We start from the raw sequence: 12586 nt of genomic DNA on the forward strand, positions 1-12586 counted from the left end.
ACAGCATTGCATTTACACCACAAGGGTGACAAAAGCATCTTTAACCCAAAGCATCTTTATTGGGCTACTGGTATCCTGGTATTTGATCGTCAAATCTTCCTCTTCCTCGCAGGCTTGACGATGGGTTGTGTCAGGAGTAAAGAGGACAAGGGCCCGGCTCTGAAGTACCGACCAGACAACTCAAATGCCACTCCGGCCAGCTCGCTCCTGGGCCACTATGGGCCCGAGCCTACAATGATGGGTCATTCACCTGCTATGAATGCTCACAACAACAGCTACAACAGTCATGCTGCTGGCCTCACACCCTTTGGCGGGACGTCTTCAGTCATGACACCCTTTGGCGGTGCCTCCACCTCCTTTACTTCAGTGGCTGTGAACAGTCCCTTTCCCAGTGTCATCTCAGGTTAGTTTGTGGTGAATCAACATATTCTGTATTCATAGATTTATGTATTAGAGAAGCTATAAATGAATGACTTGAACAGCTTTCCTTTCTATTGTGTGATGCACAAACTGTTGTACAACTTTAGAATAAACTCAGTTGATCATTTGTTATGCAGAGGACGTTATAAGCAGCAGATGTTATGCAAATGAGACATTTGAAACGAGTCAGCCAAAACATCATTGCTGAACAGAAACCCAAAATAGGTCTGTATTATGGGAAGCAATGCAGAGGCATGGCCTCTCCTGAGCCAAGAAAAACAATAACATGGACTGGATTGAGTGGCTTTAGTAAATGCAAATTGCATATTGAACGTTTTTATTTCCTACACTAGTTAGACTTAGAATGACTTTAGAATTAAGGGTGTGTCGGTCATAGAATGACTCTGAGTGGATTTATATTTAAATTATGCAGGAAATGTATGCAACAAAGCATAATGTTGCCTCCTAAAGCACGCACACATCCCTCATTCCCTTCATGGCTCTTTCACGATGCTGTGGCCTGAGGGGCTCCTATGCATCTAATACAGCCCTTTTAATTTTCTCTCCAAGATAAACATATCTGAGTCCCGTTGTCTCTCTGCACTCCATCATTTGTCAGTTCTTTTTATTGTGAATAAAAAATTAAATGACCTCCCTTTAATTTGAGGTGATGCCACTCAGTTTGAGAACGCTAGGAGGAATATTCTGCTTCCCTGATGAATTCTTAAAAATAAATCAGAGCTGAGAGAGCCAGGTGTATATGCAGACCACCTCTGGTGGTATAGCAAGGAAAATAAATATCTGAAACAATATTTCACTGTGTTCTGCCATATTTCCATCTTACCTTTGTATTAATCTGTAATTTAAGGCTGTAACAAAGAGCGATCAAAATGAGTGTGTGTTTAGAGGAATCAGGCGTTTAAATTTCTCTCACTTTCAGGTGGTGTAACGTTTTTTGTAGCGTTGTACGACTACGAAGCGAGGACGGCAGACGATCTGTCTTTCAAAAAAGGGGATCGCTTTCAGATTATCAACAACACGTGAGTATATTTGCTTTTTACACTGACAAAATGCTAGGCGGATTTGTGTGTGTGTGTTTAATCCTTCAGTGTATTCAGGTCTGATATTAAGGCCGAGATCTGTCTGGGTTAATGGGTTCCTTTAATGGGCCATCTGTTTACTGTCCATTGATTTTTCTCTTGCCAAAGAAAAACATGCAGTTAAATTTATGACATTATACCAAAAAAAGGATGCTTATTATTGGCGCTTTGATGATCACTGAAGGTCAAGCTCATTAGAGTATTGACAAACCAATTAGCTTTGTAAACCAATGCTCATTTACTTCTTTTGATTTTATTTTGTGGATTACTCAAGTCTTGAATTTGACAATTCAGTATCAGTCATGTTAGTTCTCATAGTGCTTTGTAAGGATATCATGATTTGGAAGGAGAAATATGTCACTCAATACCTGCCGCAGCAGCTTTACCTTGTACCCCACATGTGCTCAGGTGTGAAAATAGGCGGCGTGCCAAGTGCTCTGCTTTTCTTGTTTGTCACGTTCCACGTCCCATCCTACCACTGTGTGTGTCCACATTGCTTTTGCGGTGATGAAAATGCCATCTGCTTCTAGAGAAGAGGTGGGACGAGTACAGATTGGCTAAAGGTTTTCAGACAGATTCTCTCTTCCTTCACTTTTAATTTAAGCTCCACATCTGCTGTTAAACACACTAGTAATTGTGGCTACTTGCTTATTTTAGCGTTCTAGAAAATTTTGATTCTTTTCCAATCAGTTTTACTTGTTTTTTTTTTTTTTTTTTTAAATAATAGAAAAAGCATATATAACATTATATAGGGCTTTGGAGTTGATATAACGGCCCAATGTATTGTGGGACTGCGGCGCCATATTTGCAGGTCACGAATCAAAACAAGCACACTGTGGTGGACGATTGCTAGAACCATGCTTAAAAGCAGCTCAAAAGAAAAGGGATGGGATAGAGACTGATTGCGTCCGGATGCGAAGAGACGATACTTGGAAAAAATAGTGCGTTGGTAATGTGGACACGTATGAAATATGGCTGTGGAGTAGAAACCCTGATGACCTACCGCCATTGCCCTACCCTGATACCTTCTCGTACCTTGTATGTCAGGGGTGGGCAACTCCAGGCCTCGAGGGCCGGTGTCCCTGCAGGCTTTGGATGTGTCCTTGAACCAACACAGCTGATTTAAATGGCTAAATTAGCTCATGCAGTTCTCCAGAGGCCTGGAAACGAACTAATCATGTGATTCAGGTGTGTTGACCCAAGGTGAGATCTAAAACCTGCAGGACACTGGTCCTCGGGGCCTGGAATTGCCCACCCCTGTTGTATGTGGAGTCGGTGCATACATGGCGAACCAGTTTCGGAATTATAAATCTCTGGAGGCACACATCCAATTTACAAGATTTCAGGGTTCAAGATTTGGCTGTTTTTAAGCCTCCGCGTTGTGAGTACGTTGTCATTCAAACAAAGGTAAGTCAACTTGAGTACTGCGAGTAAAACGCGATTGATTTCCCCCCTCCCTCCGTAGATTAGACATTTATTAATGAACTGCACAATCTCCATATCATATTGTGTGTGTGCAATTATTGTCACTTAAAGTCAGGATTTGTTTCATCCATTTCATAGGCTGGTTTGCCTGCAATAACGCCAAATAATTAGCAAAACATAGATCCTCAAAATCACTCATTAGGATGTTTGTTCTATTACGCTATGACCTCAGAGCACATTGAAAATAAAACTAATAGGCTATAAAGAGCAATATGAACTTATATGAACTTACTGGAATGAAATGATGGAGCACACCAACAGATATCTGGGGATAATAGAGAACTGGATATCAGGTTGTCTCACTGCTGCTATCCAGGCTTGACGCCTTCGTTTGGTAACATCTGATACTTGAGATCCCACATGTTGCTTCCAGGAGGGGAAAGAATGAAAAGGTAGACCATTTTCAAGCTTATTCCCTTGCCGGTCATGCAATCTAACATTACAACCGACCACACAGCAAGTACGACCCATAGCTGATGTTATCCGTGTGCTTTCGCTCCGCTCAATTGTTAGCTTTTTGTTTGGCCTGCAAATATGGCGCCTCAACCAAAAATCCTGGCCACGCCCCCTCCCACAATGTCATGCTCCAAAGCCTTATAATGTTATTGAGGCATAATTTAACTTTTCCTTAACAAATTACTTTCCCATTTTCTGCCAGTGACTTCCCTCAAAAAGTAGTTCAGTCAGGACCACTTCTGTTAGGACTCACAGGTCACACAGACCTGGAAACCAGTCCATCGCCTCCCACGGCAACCTCTGGTTGCTAAGGAAACTTGTGGTGATAGTGCAATTTCAAAAAGAACAATGCAAACTGGAAAAGATAAACGCTCACCATCAAAGTAAAAGCTGTGCCTCCCTTCTGAAACTTTGAAGTCAAACGGCCTCTGTTCCTGCTTTATGCCTCACGTTTCAGTTTCACTATCACTTGCCGAGTAGTTTGAGTGTTTGCAGACAAGTTGCAGTCTTCCATGAAAACTACTAGCGACCAGAGCAATTGCTAGAAAATTTTTGGTGCAGCACCACATTATCTCTTTGCGAACATTTTCACACTACCAGCCGCCATCAACCGGTCAGGAATACATTTGCAGCTTATGGTTAGCAGTTGGTTGCCGACCAATCTGGTCTGTGTAACTGGGGTTTTAATTAAGTAATGCATGCAAAGGAAGAGCTGGGTTAAGGGTGGGTTCCAAATGGGTTTGCATCAACAGCAGTAACTGTAGGTGATCTTGAGTTATTTAAATATTGCTTCCTGCTGAGGTTAGCTGTTATCAGCTGATCGCAAGCTGAGCTTGACTTCCTGTTTTGACTAAATGCTTAATATGTGGTCTTTGTGTCACATCACAAGTCTTTGTCAGTTGTTTGCAATTAAAATAAAGAAACTCAAACCCTTGAAATTTATTTTAAACATGTTTTTATCATCTGTACAAGTAATTTTTTTTCTTTTTTTACAAAAAAGCTAATTTTAGTCATCATTTATTAAATAATTTTGTATTCTTGATCTGTTCATTTAATACTATATATAATATATCAGTTATTTAGTTTCAGTTGATTTAAAAAAAAAAAAAAAAAAACTAAAAAAACACCAACAACATTCAGCATCTGAACTCCACCCACATTTTGATGACTCAGACTGCTGACGTCTTTGGATGATGTATAATCCTACCTCTCTCTGTCTTTTTTCCCCCTTTGTATGCTTTCATACCAGCTCCCTTTCTTTTGGAATAGGATAGTTTTTTTTTTTAAGTCACACTTTTGTGTTTGTATTATGTGGTTCTGATTTCTAATTTACTTCTCTCTTCAGGGAAGGCGACTGGTGGGAGGCGCGCTCCATCAACACAGGGCAGAAAGGTTATATCCCCAGTAACTATGTGGCTCCAGCAGACTCCATACAGGCTGAAGAGTAAGAACTCACACAATTGCCTTTCCAAACATAGTATCTTTGCCTCTCTCTGTCATCCAACAACTTTTATTTCCACGTCTCTTTTTTTTTTTTTTCTTGTCCCTTCTTGTTATTTTCCCGTTCCTCACCCAACAGAGAGTCTAAACAATGAAGCCATGTATTGTCACAGGAGCCGATGGCGTTCTCTTTTCTGTTCTTCTTGTGTGACAGAAACATTGTGCTGCTTTTACACAGTTGTGGCCTAGTTTCTCTTTTAGCTGTTGGCCATTTTCACATTTTCACTTATGTTTGAGGTTTAAACTGCTCATTTAAATAAAAAAAAAACTGGGTAAACCTGCCCAACTTTGCCTTTAGCATGAAAAATAACTTACTGTGACTGAGTTTGCAGGATTTTAGTATATGAAGCAAAAAAAAGAAAAAGAAAAAAAACTCATTTCTTTGATTGAACTTCGCAAAGTAAGCCTTACAAACAAGAAAATTTAGATTTTTGTTATTTACATCTGGGAGACAAGTGGAAAATAGAAAATATACCATGGAATGGCTGTTCCAGCAAATTCATCCCAGGGTCAGACCGTGCGATGTTCAGAGAAATTGCAAACAAAGCCCAGACACTGTATACACAAACAGAACAAGTATAGCTTGTTTAGAAGGGATGCCAGGTGAAGGAAAAAAATGGCGGCACTGTTTAGGTTTGCAAAGTTGCATCTGAACAAACCACATGACTTCTGTACCAATGTTCTTTAGAGCGGTGAGCTAAAGTAGAGATATTTGGCTAAAGCGTCACGTTTGGTGAAAACCAAACACACCATATCAGAACAAACACACATCATACCAGCTGCAAGCACGGTGGTGGAGGCGTGATGATTTGAGCTTTTTTTGCGGTCACAGGACCTGAAGGGTTTTATTATAACACAAGATTAACCACACTGTGCATGTCCTCTGACTGGAGCCTTTTATTTTGCCGAGCCAGCTAATTCAAAAAAAAGCCTCGCTTTCTTGAACCTCCTCTGTAGTAGACCCCTCAGTTCATCTTTTGGTCACTGAGTCAACCATGAATTCGTCTTTATATACCTAAATATTCTAGAGTCAGAAGCCATCTGTCCGACAGCTAAAGCTTGGCTGAAATTGGGTCGTGCAACAGAACAGTGATCCCAAGCACAGTAACAAATCTACAACTGAATGTCTGAAAATAAAAAGAATCAGGTTTGTAATGGCCCAGTCAAAGTCCAGACTTCAAGCTGATTGAGATGCAAACCTGAAGGAACGCTGTAAAGAAGAGTGGGGCAAAATTCCTCCACAATGAGGTGAGAGGCTGATAAAGTCGTACAGAAAATGAGTCCTTCGAGTTATTGCTGCTAAAGGTGGTTGTACCTTTTGACCTATTAAAGCATGGTATATGTTTTTAAAAGGATTGCAAAATCTTTTATAACTTTATTTTCACATGACTATAAATTGAAACATGCAAAACGCTTGTTGAAGCAAAGTTTTAAACAAGTGATTATTATTTTACCTTAAATTATATTTTATATTTTTTCCCCTGTCTTATTTTCAATGCAATACTGTTAACTCCACATATAAATACCTGTCAACTGGTTGATGTCAAATATATTGTCACATCACTACAAAACATATCCCTACTATATGAAGGAGAAAATGTAAATTGTGTGCAGTACATCACAGTGGGCTCTCCTCTTGTGACTGATTGTTTGACTTTATTTCTTTTGGCAGATGGTACTTTGGTAAAATGGGCCGCAAAGATGCAGAACGCCATTTATTGGTTCCAGGAAACCAGCGGGGAACTTTCTTGGCACGAGAGAGTGAGACGACTAAAGGTAGGATGATTTATAACAGACATAAAGATGGGCGTGGGTATAGAGACGTCACCCTTTCCCTTTAAACTTGAACTTTAGCATCATGACGATTTTCTTCTTTTGGACCAATAAGTGACTCTATTTGGACACAAGAGCAAAGTGTTAGCTTGCCCCGTCACATTTTCTAACAATTTATTTAGAAAGATGTTTCTATAGAGTGCTGGGGGCATCACAGGAACACAGATACCTGCTGATTCGTGGAATGAGTGTAGCATTTTTAAATACTGGATGATATTGAGATCCGGTGCTTCAAGTTCTCATTTGGTGGATTGAAATTTTTGGCACTTTTGTGTTTCATTTTCCTTCTCTAACTGGACACACTAGCAGCGTAGCTATACCAATGGCTGTAATGCTTTGTCACTTGACCCACCATTATCACTTTACTGTGTAGTTTACTGTAAAATAGAACCATAGATCTATCTGTATGTCTTTGTTCACCTTCCGACTTCATGAGATTTGTAGGCTCATCTGTGACTGTGGCTAAATATTTTTTTTATTTCTTATCGGTTTAGTTATTTTAGAGTGTTTATTTTCCCGAGCAACACATCTAAGTTCATTTCTGTGGATTGTTAAGGTGCGTACTCTCTGTCCATCCGTGACTGGGACGATGTAAAGGGAGACAACGTCAAACACTACAAGATCCGCAAGCTGGACAACGGCGGTTATTACATCACGACACGAGCGCAGTTTGAGTCATTACAGAAGCTGGTGAAACACTACACAGGTACGCTGCCCATCTTCTGCACACTCGGGCGTCTTATTTACGTGTGGAACGCATTTAGACAAAGTGCTGTTTATAACTGGACAGATTTATTTATTTATTTATTTTTTTTGTTCTTTCCTTTTTTCAGATGCATGTTTTATGAAGCCTAGTGGTGTTATTTGGGCAGATGTGATGTAAAAGTCACTGAGACCATAGAGACTTATTCTTTTGAAGGGTTTTAGCATTGCAAGTAGTCCCCTGCCTCCTACTCTGGCTCCATACAGTGTGTAGACCAGCAGATTCAGTGCTCACAGTGGGAAATGTATTATTCAGCTGCAGATCTATGTGTTGAATATGTATGCGTGTTACAGAGGCTTTTTTGCTATGGTGATTCTGAACTAGTCACAAGCAGCGCTTTCACCGACGCGGTCACAGCTCAGTAACTCAGTAACGAGGTTCTAAAAAAAAAAAAGTTTAACCCACTGGGACTTAAGCCAGAGGAGGCCATGAATACAAAAAATGTTTCACTTTTTAAAAAAAACTGTCTCATGTAGCTGAAATCTGCACAGTATTGATAAACAGTCATTCTAAAGGTCTCCTTTGGTATCTTAAAAGAAAGCGACTGCAGCGCATGGTGTGTAAACACATTCAGTACAAACTGTTTTTGCGAACTGCACAAATCCTGTTAAACTTGTAAGAAAATCTATTTTAAAAGAGAGTGTTTGTTAAAAGAGACTGCGTTTCTGGTTGTGTTGACCGCATTTTTCCACATAACTGATAGAAATCACTCGCTGCTGTGTGGGGTTTTTTTTTATTTTTTATTTTTTTTTTAAAGAACTGTTACGGCTCAAAGCTCTGCAGCAGTGTAGCCTTTGATCTGGAGACAGAAAGTCAGGAACAAGTGAGAAAATCTTCACTGGATCTTAACTGCTCAGTGTTTGAATACAGGCTGGATTTCCACTCATTCCTCTGTTTTCCCCTATTTTGTGTGCAGAATTCCAGCAGGACATGATGTAGCGATTGCTGCTGCTGCCAAACAAAAAACAAAAACCCAGAACCTTGATCTTCTTGCCTTTTAGTGTAGTTGAAATCAAAATAAAACACGGGATACTATTATGGTGAAAATCAGATTATTTCTGGAGTGCATGTTGGAAATAAAGTTTTTCTGTGAGGTGTGGGGACGGGGATCAAATCTGTTGTGATTTGATTCTAGTTTGCTACCTGCTGGTGGCCAGGACTGCATGTGGATAAAGCACTCCGCATCAAAGCTCATTCACTCACTCACTCACTCATTCCCCTTCTTTTTTTTTTTTTATGTACTTCTTCCTGTGTAGAACATGCGGATGGTCTGTGCTACAGGCTGACGACTGTGTGTCCCACAGTAAAGCCGCAAACTCAGGGACTAGCTAAGGATGCCTGGGAAATCCCACGAGAGTCACTCCGGCTGGAGGTCAAACTGGGACAGGGCTGCTTTGGAGAAGTTTGGATGGGTAAGAGGCCACTAGAGCCATACTCAAGCACACAGTATGAATGATATTATTTATTGAAATCAGCCCTGCAGGCACAGAAACCAATGCTTCAATCTTTCATTGTGCTCACTCACACTAAAGAGTGACAAAGCAAAATTCATCTATATGCCCTCCAGATGTTATGTGACAATGATGGCTGTAGTTTTTGATTCCTGCACAATTGGTTGACAGCAAGGACGCTACTTTTATGTCTTTGTTAAATATGGAGATGGGGATTGAAAACAGCAGAGACTTCATAATAAAGAGACATGCTACTGAAAGAATCCTGAATGGAAGCTGTTGGTAGGAGTATAAACCCTTATTATAATCCTTATTGATGCACAAGTGCTTGAATAAGTGCCTGGAGGCATTTCAAGATGGCTGCTGTGTGGCAACGCTTGCTTCTAGAAGGACTACAGTAAACAGTACAGGGAGTGCAGAATTCAGAATCAGAATCAGAATACTTTATTGATCCCTGGGGGAAATTATTTTTTGTTACAGTGCTCCATTTTAAACCAATTATTAGGCAAATGAGTATTTTGTCCACATCATCCTCTTCATGCATGTTGTCTTACTCCAAGCTGTATAGGCTCGAAAGCCTACTACCAATTAAGCATATTAGGTGATGTGCATCTCTGTAATGAGAAGGGGTGTGGTCTAATGACATCAACACCCTATATCAGGCGTGCATAATTATTAGGCAACGTCCTTTCCTTTGGCAAAATGGGTCAAAAGAAGGACTTGACAGGCTCAGAAAAGTCAAAAATAGTGAGATATCTTGCAGAGGGATGCAGCAGTCTCAAAATTGCAAAGCTTCTGAAGCGTGATCATCGAACAATCAAGCGTTTCATTCAAAATAGTCAACAGGGTCGCAAGAAGCGTGTGGAAAAACCAAGGCGCAAAATAACTGCCCATGAACTGAGAAAAGTCAAGCGTGCAGCTGCCAAGATGCCACTTCCCACCAGTTTGGCCATATTTCAGAGCTGCAACATCACTGGAGTGCCCAAAAGCACAAGGTGTGCAATACTCAGAGACATGGCCAAGGTAAGAAAGGCTGAAAGACGACCACCACTGAACAAGACACACAAGCTGAAACGTCAAGACTGGGCCAAGAAATATCTCAAGACTGATTTTTCTAAGGTTTTATGGACTGATGAAATGAGAGTGAGTCTTGATGGGCCAGATGGATGGGCCCGTGGCTGGATTGGTAAAGGGCAGAGAGATCCAGTCCGACTCAACAAGGTGGAGGTGGAGTACTGGTTTGGGCTGGTATCATCAAAGATGAGCTTGTGGGGCCTTTTCGGGTTGAGGATGGAGTCAAGCTCAACTCCCAGTCCTACTGCCAGTTTCTGGAAGACACCTTCTTCAAGCAGTGGTACAGGAAGAAGTCTGCATCCTTCAAGAAAAACATGATTTTCATGCAGGACAATGCTCCATCACACGCGTCCAAGTACTCCACAGCGTGGCTGGCAAGAAAGGGTATAAAAGAAGAAAAACTAATGACATGGCGTCCTTGTTCACCTAATCTGAACCCCATTGAGAACCTGTGGTCCATCATCAAATGTGAGATTTACAAGGAGGGAAAACAGTACACCTCTCTGAACAGTGTCTGGGAGGCTGTGGTTGCTGCTGCACGCAATGTTGATGGTGAACAGATCAAAACACTGACAGAATCCATGGATGGCAGGCTTTTGAGTGTCCTTGCAAAGAAAGGTGGCTATATTGGTCGCTGATTTGTTTTTGTTTTGTTTTTGAATGTCAGAAATGTATATTTGTGAATGTGGAGATGTTATATTGGTTTCACTGGTAAAAATAAATAATTGAAATGGGTATATATTTGTTTTTTGTTAAGTTGCCTAATAATTATGCACAGTAATAGTCACCTGCACACACAGATATCCCCCTAAAATAGCTAAAACTAAAAACAAACTAAAAACTGCTTCCAAAAACATTCAGCTTTGATATTAATGAGTTTTTTGGGTTCATTGAGAACATGGTTGTTGTTCAATAATAAAATTATTCCTCAAAAATACAACTTGCCTAATAATTCTGCACTCCCTGTATACAGGAAGTAGTAGTATAGAAGCATCCTGACTGTGAAGGGGAATTCTTGCCAAGGAGGAGCAACTTTGTTTTTGTTTGTTTGGGGTTTTATTGTTTTGTTATTATGCGTGTACAAATTGAATAAACAAGTTGCTGTCTTGCATCTGTCTGGATCCATTTCTGCTCTAACAGAGCAAGATAACATTTGAAAATATAAAACAGATGCTGTTTTTTTCCCCTCCCTTTTTGTCGATTCAAATTTACTCAGTTTATTCAAACCACAAAGAGACAGAAAAAGAGGATGTTTCCCTGCAAAAGTACTCCCGACACAGTAAACGCCTACGTAAATGTGTTAGTAGCTGAATAGTTATTGTGTGAAATATGTCAGAAATACTTGGAAAGGCTGCCAGAAACAGGAACTTTACTCAGAGCCATGTTTCCAAAGAATTTGCTGTTTGAGGACGAGGTGATGAAGCAGAGCTGTAAACATGACCACGATGAGCCGCGGCGTTTCGAAAAAGTCTTAAAAATTTGATATGTTGTCTTTGTGTCCTTTTCAATTAAATATGGGATTTGATTTGTGGGTCATTGCATTCTGTTTTCTGCACTTTCATATTAATGAAATTATTAACAGGGTTGTAGATGGCGATGTTAAGGGATACATTGCGATAAACCAGTGGCCTCCGTGCGTTCGAGCAGTACTTCCGATGTTAACAACTTGCAGACATAAATCCCCGCTGTAGTCCAGGTGTTTGACACAAACACTTATGAATTAGTGAAGAACAGGAACAACTTTGTGGACGTAAACACACACAGTCATTAGGGCCTACAAACATGCCCAATGTGCATGATTTATATGCGCATGAATATGAAACTTATGTAGAGTTAATGTGAAAAACAAATGACACTGATTTATGTTAGTGTTTTAACGTCAGGAGTGGGCCTGTTTTGCTGCCTCACCGGCACACGTACTGATGTCAGAGCTGATTACAGATTCCTGTGGGTTTTCATAGACACACACACACACACACACACACACACACACACACACACACACACACACACAGCTCCAGTAATCACAGGTCACTTCCTACGCTTCTTTTCACTGGCCTGCTTGTGAGACGGGGGCCTCTGAGTGAACACGACTCTCTTCTTTCATCGTTGAGTCTTTAATTAAGCCTGCCCTGCAGCAAGCCTCGACCTGCAAGCCTCCACTGAGCAATCCCAGGAATCCCTCTCTGTCACTCACTGTTTCGTGGTTTCGTGATGGTTTTCTGCTCAGCTGCAGTTCGTGCTGCTCGTGTGTTTTTGTTTTTTTAGATGATGTTCTCTATGCACTCCCCACCTCACGTTATTACTTATAGATATTATCATTGTCTTACTTTGTCCTTCAGCTTGCGTGCGTGCACGCAGAGTTTGTTCGCTATGATTCATTCATGAAGCTCAGCCCTCTAACGAAAGCAGTAGATCTCCTGCCTTGGCTTATTGTATGTAAGCAGGGTGTGAGTAAGTGGCTCTCAATCAGGAAGTGGCCGATTATTTCAGCTGCCATGTTC

The 12586-nt window shown here is 40.7% G+C and overlaps 1 protein-coding gene across 1 annotated transcript in view; it reads left to right on the forward strand.

The window, feature by feature from the left end:
• The window catches only part of yes1 (YES proto-oncogene 1, Src family tyrosine kinase), a 32285-nt gene that overhangs the window by 13367 nt on the left and 6332 nt on the right, over positions 1-12586 (forward strand). The window contains exons 2-7 of the mRNA XM_080861864.1: positions 113-403; positions 1361-1460; positions 4807-4905; positions 6634-6737; positions 7351-7500; positions 8814-8969. Coding sequence (XP_080717990.1) covers positions 121-403; positions 1361-1460; positions 4807-4905; positions 6634-6737; positions 7351-7500; positions 8814-8969 — 892 coding nt within the window. The 5' untranslated portion in view covers positions 113-120. The remainder of the gene's footprint in view (positions 1-112; positions 404-1360; positions 1461-4806; positions 4906-6633; positions 6738-7350; positions 7501-8813; positions 8970-12586) is intronic.

This window comes from Rhamphochromis sp. 'chilingali' (genome assembly GCF_963969265.1).
Source record: "Rhamphochromis sp. 'chilingali' genome assembly, chromosome: 16".
NCBI lineage: Eukaryota > Metazoa > Chordata > Actinopteri > Cichliformes > Cichlidae > Rhamphochromis > Rhamphochromis sp. 'chilingali'.